The sequence below is a fragment of the Pseudorasbora parva genome, chromosome 7 (genome assembly GCF_024679245.1).
Source record: "Pseudorasbora parva isolate DD20220531a chromosome 7, ASM2467924v1, whole genome shotgun sequence".
In the NCBI taxonomy this organism is placed as follows: domain Eukaryota; kingdom Metazoa; phylum Chordata; class Actinopteri; order Cypriniformes; family Gobionidae; genus Pseudorasbora; species Pseudorasbora parva.
Genome location: NC_090178.1, coordinates 37,542,456 through 37,560,626, shown reverse-complemented (window position 1 = coordinate 37,560,626; position 18,171 = coordinate 37,542,456). Strand labels below are relative to the sequence as shown.

General features: G+C 36.7%; 1 protein-coding gene across 1 annotated transcript in view; it reads left to right on the top strand.

Moving 5' to 3' along the window:
* adcy2a (adenylate cyclase 2a) overlaps positions 1-18,171 on the top strand; it is a 175,350-nt gene that overhangs the window by 103,855 nt on the left and 53,324 nt on the right. Inside the window, exons 4-5 of the mRNA XM_067449225.1 lie at positions 12,571-12,720; positions 16,207-16,355. Of these exons, the coding sequence (XP_067305326.1) occupies positions 12,571-12,720; positions 16,207-16,355 (299 nt within the window). The remainder of the gene's footprint in view (positions 1-12,570; positions 12,721-16,206; positions 16,356-18,171) is intronic.

Here is an 18,171-nt window from a genome sequence, read left to right as displayed (position 1 = left end):
CAGGAGGAATTGGACACAACTTCCCTCCATATATCATAGTCTCACTTATTCCATCATGTAATATACACCACTGTGCTTCCGACACCTGCCATGCACCTGTGGCTTGATCTAAAGGAACTACTTCCCAAACTGCAGATCCATTCAGGGATAGACTAAACATTGTAGAACACGAGCAAATTACCCACTCATGTTCCTCAACACAACAGTCTATGGTAGAAATCATTGGTGTTTCGCCTTCAGCCCAATATCCATTTTTCCCTAATCTGATAACAGAGTTTCCTTGTCTAACGCCCATTGATTGGAATTGTCTCACTGTCATTATATTGCGCTGTCCATATTGAGGCCATACCAAAAATAAAGGTAATGTACCGGAACCTGACAAAGAGTCTTCATCGATAGCAATTTTGACTAATGGAATATGTTTAGCAGAAGTCAAATTGAGTTGATTACCAAATACCACTAACAAAGATTCCACTATTCGTTCAGGAACTTTACCCATTCGAATAACTTGAACATCCTCTACCATTTGATCCTTTAAATTCTGAGCTAGGAATAAACATGCTGCACGATGTGTCTCAAAATTAGATGATTTTACTAATGCATCTGCCAATTCCTTTGCTGCATTGTTAAGATGTTGACCTGCTGCTATGATATGTAAAGAACCTTTAAGAGCTTCAGTGAGTCCTTTTCCTGTCATTTTTCCCACCCACTGAGTGTATTCACTTAATTGATTCATTTGCGCAGTATTACTTATTGAATTGACAGAACCAAATACCCCCGCTACGTCTCCCCATATACTCCTAGGTTTACGACTTCGACTATTCAATGGATCTTTAGAGGTATAATATTTTACTTCTTTTTCCAACCATTTCCTTATTTGTGTGAAATTTCCACAATATGACTGATCATAAACGGTAAGAAGGGATATCAAATTATAATTGATACGTTGTCTCACCATATGGGCTTCATTTATCAAGGTTTTGGTTTCTTTTGCTAACAAGATACCATGAGCTGGTGCAATATTTGTAGTTGGGCATGTTTTAGCTTTATTTGTTTTTTCAGCAGAAAGATAAAAACACCGTCCAATTTCCCCAGTTTCTAGTTCAGTCTCACAATATTCATTCTCATCTTCTGAATGCCATACTCTTACATAATTTCCCTTGAATCTTGTCGTTCTCGAGGCAGTATCCTTTAGGAATCCTTCACATGGCAACACTATGGGATAAATACACCCTAAAGCCAAAGAATCCCATATTGTAAGCATGTGAGTACGGTTCAAAATGAAGTTAATTTCCACATTAGTAGAAGTTATGAGGTCTAACCCCACAATTTCACATTGTTCTCTTGAACAAATTTCTCGTCGTTGACCACTACTAGAATATCCCCCGTCTTTCACTGGCCAGATTACTCTGCTGTGGTAACATTGATGGTGATAGTTACATCCACCATAGATGTCCTTACGATATTTAGCAAGATCTTTATCATTACTTGGCACCCAATCCCATAATCCCCATTTGGAAATAAAGGGTAAAGTAAAATGTTGGCCAGATTTCAGAGTTGCATTCCGAGTGACTCCTTGAACTTGAGGGGTCCATAAAGCTTGGCTTCCTTGGTAAATGCCAAGTAAAATTAAAAACAAGCATACCATCATCGTTGTGTATCGAGAATAACTTGCAACCATCTCTAATCAATGTCAATGGGAATGATCCCTGAAATGGAAGCAGAAAAATAATTAAACATCACTCCTTTGTTCCCAATCTTTAAAGCTAATGGATGTACATTGCTCAATTTCAGGCCATAAGTCATCATTATCATTTGGTTCATTCACTAAACAAGGTTTAACTTGTGACCAGTGATACCATCTATCTGTCCCTACACCCTTCCCTTTAAGGCAAACACTTGTATCTGTAGTTAAGAGTATCTCATATGGTCCCTCCCACCTAGGTTCTAAACCTTTCCTAGCAATATGTTTGACCATAACAAAACTGCCTAACTCGGGAATGTGTGGAATGTCAGTAGTGGTGTGTTTTTCATCCCATTGCTGTTGAGCCTCTTGCACTTTTTTGTTATTGTCTTTGATAGAAGTGAGTTCCATTGTCTTGGTACCCTTCACTAGGTGACAAAGGTCCTGTGAAATCAATTTGGAGATTTGTCCATGGCCCTGTGGGTCTTGGTGCATGTGACATTCGCACCTTTACAGGTTTTCCCACATTTGCTTTCATGCAGATCAAGCATCTCCTGCAATAATCATCAATGTCTCTCATCATCCGTGGCCACCACCATGTCTCGCTGATTTGAGCTTTCATTGCTTTTGCTCCAGCATGCACTTTTCCATGATATAGCTGCATTAGTTCTCTTCTTGTGCCGACCGGCATCACCACTTGTCCTGTTGGAATTCTCCAGATACCCTGATCATCTTCTTTCGCTCCTGATTTTATCCATTGTTCTTTCTCTTCATCTGTCTCTGTTTGATATGACAAAAGATGGAGTTCAGGATTGTCTTTCCTGTTTTCTCGAACCAAGATGACAGGAGTAGGAGGGAGTAAAGCCGCTTCTCTGGCTGCTGCATCAGCTGCAGAATTTCCTTGGCTTTCCTTGGACTTGTCAGATTGATGTGATTTTACTTTGACCACGGCTGCTTCTCTTGGTAAGTGGCATGCTGCAATCAGGCGACGAATTATGGAAGCATGTTGTATTTCGCTCCCACTGCTAGTGATGAGTCCACGTCTTTTCCAAAGGGCAAGGTAGTCATGGACCACGCCGAAAGCATAACGACTATCTGTATAGATGTTAACTCGATCTCCTTCCGATAGTTCAAGAGCTTCTGTAAGTGCTGTGAGTTCAGCTGCTTGTGCTGAAAACTTCCCAGAAAGAGCTCCCTTCTTCACGACAGTTCCATCAGACTCCACAACTGCCCATCCAGTATGTCGTTTTCCATCAACGTAGTAACTGGATCCATCAACCCATAATTCTTTGTCTGGATTCTCAAGAGGGATTGGATTAACTGGTCCAAGGCTTTCTTCTTCCACCTGTTTTTCACACTTGTGTGGTATTCCCTCATGCGGTTCCAGCATCATTGTTGCAGGGTTAAGGGATGTGTCTCTGATTATTTCCACTCTCAAATCCTTGTTTAGCAAAGTTGCTTCCCATTTTGCTCTCCTCGCATCAGTGATAGTCTTGATGTTTGTGTTGTTCAACAGCGTCACTATACTGTGCGGTGTATGCAATATGATAGTTTGTGCTCCTATCAGATTTTCCACAGCATCCACTGCCCATGTGGCACCATCGAGGGCTTGTATACATCGTGGTTGACCTATCATGGTGACAGGAATCTTTGTGGAAAAGTATCCTACTGGTTTGTACCGATCACCTGGTTTTTGACACAGTACTGCTGAATAAGTCTCATCTCCCACCTTGGTCCACAGATGAAATGGCAACCTGCCATCAGGAAGTCCCAAAGCTGGGGCTGAAATCAGTTTCTCTTTCATAGAAGTAAACGCTTCCTCAGCTTCTGTTGTCCAGATAATCTGTTCTACTCCAGGCTTTCCTCCTTTGTATAGGTCAATGAGAGGGCTTGTGATACTGGCAAAATCAGGTATATACTGCCGACAATAGTTGAAAAGCCCCATCACTTTCCGCATTCCTGTAACTGTCAGAGGTTTTGGAAGTTGGCGTAATGCCTCTACTCGTTCCGTTGTCATTCTTCTTCCATCAACAGATATTTCTTGACCTAAGTAGATCACGTTGGTTTTGGCCAGCTGAGCTTTGTCTGGGTTGACTTTGAATCCTCCTTTTTTAAGAGCTTGTAGAACAATGTTCAGAGCTGAAACATGGCTGTTTTCATCTGGGCTTGCAATCAACAAGTCATCAACATATTGGAGGCAAACACTTCCTGAGCTCTCAATTTCAGCTTTTCGTTCATTTAAGAACTGGTCCAGTGCTCTATGAAATACAACTGGAGATAAATTAAGACCTTGTGGGAGTCTACTCCAAACATACTGGTTTGCCCCCACAGTGAAGGCCAATTTCTCTTGAGATCTTTCGTCAATAGGTATAGACCAGAACGCCGACAGCACATCTAGTACTGTAAAAATTCTTGCATTTCCAGGAATATCATTCAGAATGGTAGCAGGATTAGCCACAATAGGGTGTGGTTTTGGTGTTACACTGTTAAGTCTTGTGTAATCGATGGTTAATCTCCATGAATTATCCGATTTCTTAACAGGCCAGACAGGGCTGTTAGTAGTAGATGAAGTTTGTCTGACGATCCCTTCAGCTTCCAAGTCTGCCACAATCTTTTCCACGGCTTGTCTTGCTTCAGGTCGGATGGGATATTGTTTATGAGGGGCATGTATCGGTCCCTCAATAACAACGGGATCAATGTTGGCTTTTCCACAGTCCAATTTGTGTTTAGCCCAAACATCTGGATATAAACTGCACAGAAGACCCCATACACCTTCTTTCCCCCAGTCTCTGATGATTGGTTTTGCCACACCAACAGAACTTATATTACATGTGCGATCTTCATGTGGAATTATTCCAGCTGTTGTAGCGATTTGACGAATGTCAGTAAATATGATCATGTTCAACAATGGTAGAATGTCCATGCCAATGAGGCTTCCTTGTGAATTTGGCCCCACCCAGAAAGATGTCCATAAGACTTCATCTTCATGTATTTGCAGAGGAACTGGTACACTTTTGTGAAATGTTTTGATTTCTCCTCCAACTCCTTCAACTTCCATAGTTTCATGTGTCGTAGGTAATTTCAGGTCAGTTATAGAAATTGATGCCCCTGTGTCTATGAGACAGTCACATGGGTGGCCCCCTATTAGTGCAGGAATGAAAAGTCGATTGTCACATTTCTTACTCATACAGGGGGCCGCTGATTCCTATTGCGGACGCATAATTCCCTCAATAAGCTGACGAACTTGCTCTTCAGTCCACATCTTTCCTTGAGGGGTTTCATCTTTGTTTTTCGCACTTGCCTGTTTAAATGATGGACCTTTCCCTTCTGCTCCTCCTCCTTTAGCCCAACAGTCTCTTTTGAAGTGGCCAGACTTTCGACAATTGCTGCAAACCACGTTAGATTGAGCTAATGCCACTCCTCTTCGATTTGACTTGTTTCCTTCATCCTTGTTTGATCTCATAGCCATCTCTAGACGACCAGCCCATTGCATAATTTGATCAAATGTTTCTCCTGGATTGACTCCAAGTAATAAAGCTTGTTGGTATTTTGTGCTAAAGCCATCCACAAGTGTGTCAGTAAACTGTACATCATCTCTATCTGGATCTTTCTTAGCACAGAGTGCCCATCTTTCATAAGCAGTCCATTTGCGCAAGGCATATTCATCTGGAGATTCATCGTCTTTTTGCTTAATCAATGTCACCGATGTGAAAGGGATTTTACCACTGCCCAAGATCTCTTGGATTTCTTTTCTGAATCCATCTAATGCTTGCCAAAGACCCAGGGGTCGTCCCTGACCATCTACCCACAAGTCTATCCATTGGGCTGTTGTTATCGATGCTGGTAAGCGTTCCCATCTATCTCTTGGGATTTTAGCTTTCACAATGGTGTGTATGTCTCTTAGTGTCATTTGATGTGCTTCAACCAAAGAGTCTAATTCTCGCCAAAACTCTGTGTTTGGATCTTGTCTCTTCAATGGAGGCAAGGCTGTGAGAATTGCTTGACGCTCTCCCGGTGTGAATGGTCTCTCTTCTGTCATCATTTCAGATTGTAGTCCTTCCTTTTTAACAGCAAGTGGAGAAAATTCAGGACCAACTTTATCAATTGTGATCATGTCGTCATCTCTTGTCTCTTCACCCCAGTCCGATCCATAGTTGCGACCTGGTGAACATCGCAGCATGTCTCTGTTTGGCTGAGTTGATTTAGATCTGGTAATTATTGGAGCTGCTTGAGCAGAAGCAATACACATTTTGTCAACTGGAACTCCATTCGAGCTTGAAGTTTGAGGCTGCATCAGAGGTTTAGAGTAACTTGTACATTGTTCAGGCAAAGTTGGATAAATTGGCTTGTAAGGAGGTGGCGTTACAGTTGTTGCTGATTTTGCTGGTGTTGGTGAGTATTTCCTTTCAGCTTCAGCTATTATCTCTGTCCAATCTGGATCAAATGAATCATCACTGGTGATGTGTTCTTTTTCTGAACATGTGATAGACATGATTTTGCTCAACTTGGTATATGCTTCAACTTGAGGCTTCATTGCTTCAGCAAGTGGAACTGGACCACCATCCATACCACAACAAACTCCACCTTGTTTCACAATCCAATTAGCTGCCATTATTGGAAATACTTTTAACTTGATAGAGTCTTTTTGTCTCTTAAACCAATTTAACTGCTCATCCATGGATGCATTAATATCAAGTCCTTTTTTCAAAAATTTGACTTGCTTCTTGTTCTTCTTTTCCAGATACCATGCAGAAATTGTTCTGCTGTTACAGTCACCTTCTGTCATTTTGCAAATTATTGGTCACTCTGTATCTGTGTCTCAGAACAGCAGGGCTTATGGTATGTCTGTGTGTGTGTGTGTGTGTGTTTGTGTGTGTGTGTGTGTGTGTGTGTGTGTGTGTGTGTGTGTGTGTGTGTGTGTGTGTGAGAGAATCTCCAAAGGAGGGGCTCTCTCTCTCTCTCTTGTCTAAGCTATATATACTGTGTATGTGTGCGCGTGTGTGGAGGATGTGTGTGTTCTGCGGTGAGTGCTTCCCTGCTTCTCTCCCTTTCTCTCCTAAACACTCAGGGAACAAAAGAAAAGAGGGAAAAAGTTAAAAGAAAATTTCTCTTATATTTTCATATAGAAAACATATATTTTAGTTTCACACACAGATAAATTTCTTCCTTTAGGTTTTCTATTTTTTTTTAAATATTTTTTTCGTTTCTTTGTTCAGTTGAACTCAGATCAATTTCTCCTCCTCAAATACTGAACAGCTTCTGTCAAAATCAGAATGCCCGCAATTTCAGCTACTTCAGCATGTTTAAACGTTTTAGGATTCTCTATAAACAGGACTCCCCTTTAGAGTCCAGATCCGCCACTTTAAACTGCTTTTAATCCAGCTTGACACCTTCCCCGTCTGTCTGTAACAGCACGGATCTTCAGTGTGTGAAATATTTTAGAGTCTACTTCCAGAGCAGAGTCGCCACATTTCACCACCTCGCAGTCATGTCAAGCTAATTGCTGAATCGCCTTATGGCTTATTCTCCCGAAAATTTGACTAAATGGTCTTTTAACCAAAGATCCACTTTTACCCCAGCTTCATTCAAATATTGTTTAAAGGTTCACTGATCTGAGCAACTTAAAAGTCCAAATCAAATCAAATTATTATTTTACTTTTACTATGTCTGACATATATTCATTGGCAATACAACTGGTATTTTAAATAACACAATTCTTTTTAGCAGTCTCAGTCAATGTCTATAATCATCAGGCAGACTTAGAACTATTTAGAAAGAAAAAAGTCTTACCTGATTGACAGACAAATGGCTGAAGATGCAATCCTGGTTTCGTGACGCCAAAATGTAGACTTAAAAATTAAGCTTTTCCCCCGTGGTAGTTTAATTCACAGGACCGGACACCAGTTATTTTGCCAAGAGATTTATTTTATATAATTTTATATCAGACATAGGAGAGAAAGGCAATTTTCCTAGGAGATGATCTTCATTCCAGCTTTCTCTGTCCTCCTGGACACCCAGTTTGGATTTTATAGGTTGCTCAGACAGAGAAATCAATTGTATTACTAGATAAACAGGTTGTTTGCGCTATACCTCGTGCTTTCACGCGGCATAATATACCCTAGAACATATGCATAGAGAAACTTGTTGTTCATTGTTCAAAATATGTCTTATACAGAACTTGTGACATGTCATATGCATTGGTAGGAAAACAGCATCATGCTACACAATACTTCCTTACAGAGAATTACAGTCACATGTGCATAATTGGAAAACTTATGCTACATATTCCTGTGTTCAAAATTATCTCCTCTCCATGTCCTTCACACTCCTTTGCTCAGACTCATTCTGACTAAATAATAATGATTATACAAATGATAATGAATATTAGTAAAGAATAATAATACAAATACATGATATTAACTGATTATACATACTAATAATACAAAATAATATTAAACAGTAAAATTTTGATCTACAGTGACCATCCAGGGAATAATAGTTTCTGTTCCTCTCAATTCTGATTTGGTTTTAACTCCTACAGTGGCTCGATTTAGTCCAAGATTAACATGACAATCCCCCTCTTCACATTCGACACGGTCCCATCAAGTGTTAAAACGCGAAAGGCGAAGCTTGAATTTATGTCCCTCTTTGGCTAATGTATTTTCAAGATGGAGGGGCAACATGGTGACCATCATTCGAACCCCTCACCCGTATGTATTTCCAATGGCATATTATAAACTTACGAGAATACTTTATAACTTGAAAGAAGTAAATATACATTATTGAGCACATATATTTGTGATAGAACTAAGTGTTTTTAGCTAAGAATAAACTAAAATGTGTTGCTTTAAAGCACAATCTCAACTGTTAAATAAAATATATAAGATTAAAATAATATCAGATTTGTCTTTTTTGAAATAAACACAAAAAACAGAGATGAAAAATAAACTTAAAAATAAATAAATACCTTTGCTATGGTTAAAGGTGCACTATGCAAATTTCTGTCCACTGGAGGGCGCCTACTCTAAACAAAGGCATAGTTTGATGACGCCAAGTGTGAGCGCAGTATCTTGGGACATGTGGTCTTCACCTCACAGCCGGTGGAAAATAGGACACGGGCAGAAATCATGTTCATGGATGCGTTTATTAACGTTACTGTAGTCTAAAGCAGAGCAGGACAGAGTAATGTGGAGCTGAGCATGGCCGCTGGAGCGATTGTTATACAAACACACGGCTCGCGAGTACCTGGACTTTTATTATGACGGGATGGGACACAGCATGTCAGCCGCCTGCACTTCCGCTTTTTCCGGTCATGATTAGGTAAAGCAGGTAAAGCAGCTCTGTTTATCATATTAGATACATTTAAGTGTGTTTAAAATTATGTTATAACGTTACTCTGTGTGTTCGCTCGGCGCTTCTGTGACATGTTCACACTGCTAAGAGAAAAGCGCTTCTGCAGAATAAAACAGAGGGTAACGCAGATATGCCACGATTGACAGGCGACTCGCACAAACTCTATGTTGAAATGTCCCGGTCCTTAGTTAAAATAGCAATTTTCTCACAATTTACAAATAGTTGGGAACATTTGGGATATTGTAAGTACTCAACTGAACAAAATATATAACACTGGCCTAGTGGTTTTCGGATATTTTTACTGCAAAAATACTACATAGTGCACCTTTAAATAAATGTTCAGGGATATCCAATTATTTAATTATTTTTTCATTTTGGCATTTTGGCATTTTCATTTGGGATTTTTTTCTCTAAATAATATTGACATGGCATATACACAAAGTTTCGTCATCCTAGCATGTGTGGAAAGTGTTAAGCCATGAGTGTTACCACTTACCCTGCGTGAGGTTGTGCCCCACTTCCCTACTGGTAAATATATTGCCTGGAGTTCTGTCCTTTGTCTGGTATATTCTTTGTTTTATAAAACTGTTATGTTTTCACCTGAAATATGACAGTAAAAACATTTTTAGTTTTGCTGTGTTAATAAACATGTATTTTTTTATTTGTTATTATTATATATATTTGTGTTATTTGGAATAATTGGTTCCATTATATTCAAAACATAGTTGAACCTTTACATATTAAACCACATTAGTATATTTTTACATAAATAGATGAATTCTCCATCCATCAGTCAGAAAGCAGAATCTTTTCTGTATGTAATCCCACTCATGTCAGAATAATAAGAAGCTTCTCCACCTCGCTGAAAGCAATGAATCATCCATAATTTATTCATAAACAGCTGATGAATGTTGTACATGTTTTACAAATATATTTTAACAGGATGTGTTTACTACAGCTCACTGGCCGTCTCACATGCCTGCAGATAACATCTGGACATCAGAATGTTCTATGATTAAACTTCTCACAGATGCTTTTTTACATTTTCGAGTGTTTGAAAGAAAAGCCGTGCTGTTGTTAGCCACTGTTAAAAGTCTGTTTCCAAGAGCTTTGAAATTGGCTATGATTAATTATTGATTGAACTTAAGCTTAAATAACCCATTGGCGTTTTTCAAGTTATAAAACTTCCAGTGTAGTTTAAATTAAAGATATTATATTATATAGACATGCAGGATGTTGTTTATATTATTTTATTGCTATTATTATATTATTATGTTACCCTCAGCCATTAGAGTCAAGGAATATACTATAGTTCTAAAAATGTTAAAAATAACAGGTGTGCTTAGAATACTAATGGCAATGTCATCCTCCTCATCTTCCTCATCTTCCTCACCTTCATAAGTTAAGAATAAAGTTAGAGATATTTGTTCATTTATTGTCACATCTTCACTTGTGTTACTAACTATGTTTTACCTTGCTGAATGATCATATTAATAACATAGTAATATATGTTTTTAGGTTATGTTAAATTATATTTAACAATAATATTCAAATTAATTTGCCACAAAAAGGAGTGCATTGCCAGTGCATTGAGGTTTGTATTAAAAGGACACAAAACAAGTTCTCTCCTTTTGTACATTCACTGGCATTGGCTTGACATTTTTCTTGGTTGAATAAAGGAAAAATGAAAATGAACTCTGGGATTTGAAGCCAGGATGTTCTGCAGCAGTAGTGAAAAGAATAAAAAAATAATTCACCTACATAAATATATAAAAAAGTGTTTTATAACCAATACCAATACATTTTCTATTGTGTGTGTTTGGGTGCTTTTTATGTTATTTTATTTTTTTTACCAAATCTATCTGAAACCTCATGGGATTCTTATTGACAATGAATTGTCTTGTTGTCTAAAATACTAACAGTACAAATTGTTCCCCTCACCTAGATCCACAAAAGACAGTGCAGTTTATTTTGGTAAAAAAAAAAAAAAAAAGAAAAGAAAAAAAAATACCATGCAACAAAGAAGGGATCCAGAATCACATTCAGAAAAAAAGTTTTTTGTGTAATTTTAAAAATGCGAGTCACAGAATATTCTGTTTTCACAAGTCTACTGTGTATGAAACATACCGTTGTGCTTTCTGACACTGTGGCTGACTCTACTTTCATTCCATCCATGACAGTGGCTGATGCCTTTTGAAGTTTTCATGGTTCAAAGTGTGACAGCCAAGATGAGTTTGAGACTCTTTCTATAGCGACCTAAATGAAATAGATGTCCAAGAGCAATTAAAAAAAAATCTCATGGAGCTAAGCCTTTGATGCACTGTTCTCATCTGACTGTTGAATAGTGAGATTTAAAAAGATGAAGGACCGAAGGACTTTACCACTGGGGTGGTAATTGAACGAGGATGTATGAAAGAGAAGTGGAAAAAAAAGAGGAGGAACACTAACAGTAGGGAAGTTTGAGGACTTAAGCATTTCTCTCTGCTGCTAATACTGACTAAAATAACAAAAGTCTCCTCCCTGCTGAACATTTGATTGGGTTAGCAGAGCTCTTGTCGAAAAATCATTCTCCAACAGCTTTTTGAAACTGGAATGGAAAATTGAAGGAGATGAACTGTTGTATGAGATGTGCTCCATACATAAGCTGGTGTCATTGAAATATTTCTGGACTGAAAATTGATTCCTTGCACAATCCTGCTTTACTGTTCAAAAGGACATGGCTATTCTTTTTATAAGTTCAACTTGCATCAGATGATATCATCAGCATCCCAATTTCAGAAATAATAAGTTAGATTAATTTTAATAAAATGTATTGTAAGCATGTCAAAAACTTATGGTCTATGTTATTTGAAAATGTTTCAAAGAACATTTTGCATGCATTAACGGAAGCAAGAAAACCTGACCTTTTGTAGTAATTCACCTTGATAAATGTCAACTTTGATCAAATAAGTAAATACATAAATAATAAACGAATTGTAAATTCTTGTGGTGTCAATCTATATACAGAAAAATCATTCTCAACAGCTTTTTGAAACTGGAATGGAAAATTGAAGGAGATGAACTGTTGTATGAGAAGTGATCCATACATAAGCTGGTGTCATTGAAATATTTCTGAACTGGAAATTGATTCCTTGCACAATCCTGCTTTACTGTTCGAAAGGACATGGTTATTCTTTTTATAAGTTCAACTTGCATCAGATGATATTATCAGAATACAATTTCAGAAATAATAAATTAGATTAATTTGAATAAAATGTGTTGTAAACATGTAAAAAATGAATCGTCTGTTATTTGAAAATGTTCCAAAGAGCATTTTGCATTCATTAACGGAAGCAAAAAAACCTGATGTCAGCTTTGATCAAATAAGTAAATAAATAAATAATAAACAAATTGTAAATTATTGTGGTGTCAATCTATATACATAATATAGTGCTATATATTATGCTATATATTATAGGGATATATTATGCTATATATTATAGGGGTATTATGCTCTATATGCTCACTTTTATTTATTTATTTTCTTTCTCTAGATCCTGGCAAATATCATAATTTTCATATGTGGGAACCTGGCAGGAGCATACCATAAACACCTAATGGAACTGGCGCTTAAGCAGACATACCAAGACACCTGCAACTGTATAAAATCACCCATCAAACTGGAGTTTGAGAAGCGTCAACAGGTTCAGTATCAATCTTACTTTACTTTTTCTAAATTCTGAAGTCATGATTCATCAGTTGTCATGGCTGAAGTTCAAAGACCTGCCAAACAGTCTCAAAAACTGAGATATTCCATATTTCCTTTGGCAAACCACTGAATGCTGATAGTGACTTAATACTGGGGAATTCAAGAGTGAACTGTGTCTGGAATACCGGAAAACCCTGAGAGAAGGACAGAACTAGATTAGATTAGTGTTAAAATAATAGTCCCTCAACCTCCTATGACGTATAACACAAACTGCATATAAAGAAAAACTTCGGAAGAATTCCCTTCCAGACCAACTTTATCTCAAAATTAACTGGACAATAAGACCATCTGTTTCCTTGCCCCTATAGTGACATTTTCAAAATAATAAAAAATAATTACTTTGTATATATTTAAAGGACTACTGTCAAAGGTTTGAATCACCTCCTAATCAGTTTTTTTAGTGAAATTAATTTGAACGTTCAGACTGAACTCAGTACATCACTACAACCTATCTCCAACTTATAGTTTCACTAAACATAAATTAACAGATCAAATTGCAAATTGCATATACCTCTGCTTAGCCACATGATGAACTGTGGGCAAAAGCTGATGACATAACACAGGTGGGCCCGACCTCACGTGATCATGATTGGCCGATTGATAAGCCTAAATCTGATTGGCTAAAGAATACGACCTGTGGGAGGAGAGGAAAGTCTCAAAATACACACACACAAATCCAAGGCAATTCACAAGTGAATGACGATTTGCAAATTCACATTCAAGGACAATCTTGTAAATGTTAAACATTCAAAGGTTTTTGTGCACAGTTGTAAATCTACAAATTGTGTTTTGCATTTGTGAAAAATATTTCGTGAATATATCACTTTATTTTGCGCATGTGAATAGTTTTTTGTGCACGTGAATTTGGTTTTATGCATGTGAAATTGGCTACACTTGTGCATCATGTTTTTTTGCGTGAATTATTAAAGACTCTTTTCTGTTTTTCCCTAGTCCTGCTCTGTAATGAGACACAATGCTCCTAGCATATTTAATACTGATTATAGTTATGTAGAAAGGGATTTTAGATTAATCTGATCCATGGGCAGCTATTGTATCCAGCACGATGCTACAGTTCTAGTCCCAAATGGTAATGTGTAAACTTATAGGAAGCCAGCAAGAAATATGGGCACTATTTAAGATTGGGCCGCAGAAACGTGTCTACAAAGTCTTGACAAAAAAGTGTAACAAAGGTACCATAAATAATTTATTTTTAAATGATGATGTCAGGTATCATGGCAGCCACTGTTGATGCAATTTTTTGTTTGTTTTGTTTTTTACTTTATGCAAATATGCATTGACCAATGGGAGGCTAATGCAGTAAATCTGATTTAAAGGGGTATTTGACCCAAACATTTAAATTCTGTCATTTACTCACTCTCGGGTTGTTCCAAACTCTCTTTCTTACGTTAAAGAAGATAAAATAATACATTTTAAAGAATGTTAGTAACCAGCCAGTGGATGGTAGCCATTGATTTCCATAGTAATTTATTTATTTTTTTTACACTGTAAAAATAATTCAGGTCTCCAATTGAAATTTTTCAAGTGACTGATCACATCTAAATTTTTCAGTTGGCCGAATCAGTCACCAAATCATGTGATCAGTCACTAGAAAAATTTCAATTGGAGACATTTTTTGTTTTGTTTTTTACAGTGTACTATGGAAGTCAATGTCTACAATAAACTGTTTGATTCACTCATGCAGGTTTGAAACAACATGAGGGTGAGTAAGTGATGACAACATTTTAAACTATCCCTTTCATTTTCTGTGTTCAAGTATTCTGCAAAATTTTCTTCCACTCATCGATTGTTATAGTTGCTGCTGGTTAAAACTAAAACCCAAATTTACACCTTTTATCAGTTATTTGATCATATTACACCTCTCATGTGTTTTTGAATTTACTTTTCTGCCTAGACTTTCACCCATAATTACTTTGTCTCTGCGGGTCCCCTTTGAAATGCTGCAAACCTTTACAGTCTACTCACAGCCCAGTTGCTAGTTGAAGGAAACCAGGACACTTCTGTGATGTTAGTTTTTAGCTCCCAGTTTAGACAGGGCCACAAAGGCAGATGGTGTGACTGAAGCCCACTGCTGTCTCTGTGAAGTCTAAAGGCCGCTGCTGGTACATTGGCTGTCTTCCATCAAACTATGTGCTCTGCAAGAGGTCATACATTGCCTCTCTGGACTTCTCTGGATTAACCTCTTAAGAAAATCGTCACAGGCTGTGGGTGATGATTGTGCTTTCCACAGCTCAGCGGTCTCAGCTACAACTGCAGCGTTTTCTGCTGTTGTTGTTATTACAGTAGATCCTAGATTCTTCGTATAGCACATTCATTCGTGGAAAAGGGGATAATAATGCATTTGTCCCAGCGCAAATAATGTATATTGCTTTTATGTAGATAAATTTAAATTTAATCAGGATTTTAAAATGATTTTATAAGTTAATTATGGTTGATTAGAAGAAATGTGCCAGAGCTATTTGGCAATTAACCTTCTTTTGCATGTAGCACAGAGTCAAGCTATCATAAGCTTTTATAATGACCTTCCAGACCATCCCTGTTATATCTAATTAAACTCATTCACACTTTATGCTTAGCAGAAAAATCGTATCAAATCTCAAATTGAATGTGGTAATCTTAGTTTTACCTTTTAAAAAAAAAGTCAACCATAACCCAATTATATCAGTCCCAAAAGAATTTCACATTACAGATGCCTTTGACTCATAGAGCTCCTGTAAAGAGCTTCTTGTGCTTAAAGAGCTAATTTAATAAACATATTTAATTTAATTTAGCAATATTTTCTCTGCTGTTTACATGCAGATTAAACACCTGCAGATTTAGAGTAAAATAGAGAGATAGAGTTTCTCATTTATTATAGATACATGCAGCAGACAAATGTTAATGTTCCAAATTTCCAAAACCTATTTAGATGCCTCACAACCTTTTGTACATACACTGCAAATGGTAACCTAATCTAAATTTACAGGTTTGGTTATATCTAAATCCAAAAATATGATTTACCATTAATAAATCAACCTAAATACATTGATTACAACAAAATAATGGTTAAATCAGGTTTAAAAAAAACTGTAAACATTATTTTTTAAACTATTGACTTAAGAAGTCTTAACAGGGATCAGAATTAAGTTATCTATACCTTTTTGAATAACCTTCATGTTTGCCTACTGCATTTAAATTATACCAACTTCACAGGTTTTTAAAAAAGAGCAAACTGTAAATCATACATCATGTATTTTTATGACTTATTTCTTTTCAGTCCATTTGTTCAGAAGATTGCGAACAGTCTTTTATGTAATGCAAGCTTTTATATCAAAGTCAAGTCTCTGCTGCACATATTGAAAGGACAAGAGAGTGTATATGAGATATAATTATCTCACTTCCCGTGTGGTATTTTTTGCTACAGGAACGTCTGTTGCTGTCTCTGCTTCCTGCTCACATTGCTCGAGTGATGAAAGCTGAAATCATACAGAGACTACAGGGGCCAAAGTTTGGTCAGGTGGAAAACACCAACAACTTTCATAATTTATATGTACAACGCCACACCAACGTCAGGTGCGTCACGCCATAGCACAAAATGATAATTTCTTACTACAGTCACACTCATGAATCATAATGAACTATAACAACCTAATTTAAAGTAATTATGATGTTAAAGCAACACACATTGTCAGCAGTATTCCTTTGTCCACAGACAAATCTAAATGTAATGTCTTAAATTACAGTGTGTATGTTTGGCCAAAGCCTGGAAATTCAGGGGGAACATGTTGTAGTTGTGATTAAAAATGAATGCAGGTTTGAACACTTTTGATTGTGCTGAATAATAAGCAGAATAATTGTTGTCATTCCTGCTTACTGTACTCTACTGTACTGTACTGTATGCGATTGAATTATTTTATTTTCTATTTCCACCTGCCATCTTTTCAAATGGTGCACTTACATTTCCAATGAAGTAATATGCTTATTAAAGTTCCAATGTCTTTTTACAAAAGTCTTTAAAGGACTTTTTTATTTAAAATGACATTTTTGATTGTCAACATTCTTGCCATGTATCTTTTAAGCTTTAATTCCTTGTGCAAAAGCATTAACAGTACATCATGTTTGTAATGCATTAAATGAAAAGGTCAGATATTATTACTTTTAGTTTGTATAGAACAAAGCCTGAGAAACACATTCTGAGTTCTTACTGTGGTTCATTGTACAATGGTTTGAGAGAGAACTTTACTGTTATACTCCTTTGTTCTGTTGCATTGAAAATAAAAATAACCCTGAAGACACCAGATATATAAAATAGTGGGTGCAGGTCACTATAGTTCATTTTATGTAAGTGATGGTGGCTAAATAAAGTAAACTGTGACATATTATGCATAAGCATTATTGGAATAACTGTAAAATTGATTAAAACATTTGGGACCAAAATTATTCAGACACTTTGACCTGACCATGTTTTGCTTAAGTGTTTTTTCTTTAATTGCTAATATGACTTTTTACATCACAGACTGAACAAAATTAAAGGGTCAATTCATCCGAAAATTAAATTAATGTAATTAATGACTCACCCTAATGTCGTTCCACACCCGTGAGACCTCCGTTCATCTTCGGAACACAGTTTAAGATATTTTATATTTAGTCCAAGAGCTTTTCTGTTCCTTCAATGAAAGTGTATGCACACTATACTGTCCATGTCTAGAAAGGTAATAAAAGCATCATCAATGTAGTCCATATGTGACATCAGTTTGTTAATTAGAATTTCTTGAAGCATCGGAAAAAAAAGCATCGAAAGCATCTGTCTTTGTTTTCAATCCTCAAATTACGATTCGAATGGTTATGAATGAGCAAATTGATTCATGAATCAATACGCTGATTCATAACTGTTCGAATCTTTATTTGAGGATTAAAAACAAACCTGGAAGAGAAGACAATGCTGAATAAAGTCAGTTTTTGGTTATTTTTGGAACAAAATGTATTTTCGATACTTTAAGAGATTCTAATTAACCATCTGATGTCACATATGGACTCCTTTGATTATGTTTTTATTATGTTTCTGGACATGAACAGTATAGTGTGCATACACTTTCACTGTAGGAATAGAAAAGCTCTCGGACTAAATATAAAATGTATTAAACTGTGTTCCGAAGATGAATGGTCTTACGGGTGTGGAATGACTTTAGGGTGAGTCATTAATGACATAAATTTAATTTTTGGGGAAAAAAACCCTTTAAGCCTTGCTTGGTCATTGGTTGACCTAAATTGGTATTATCTAATTATGTCTTTAAATTTAACAGCTGAAAGCGGAATGGATGATTGTAATTCATTACATACCTTTCTATCAAAGTTATCTGACATTTTCAAGATTCATTTGTTCTGACAC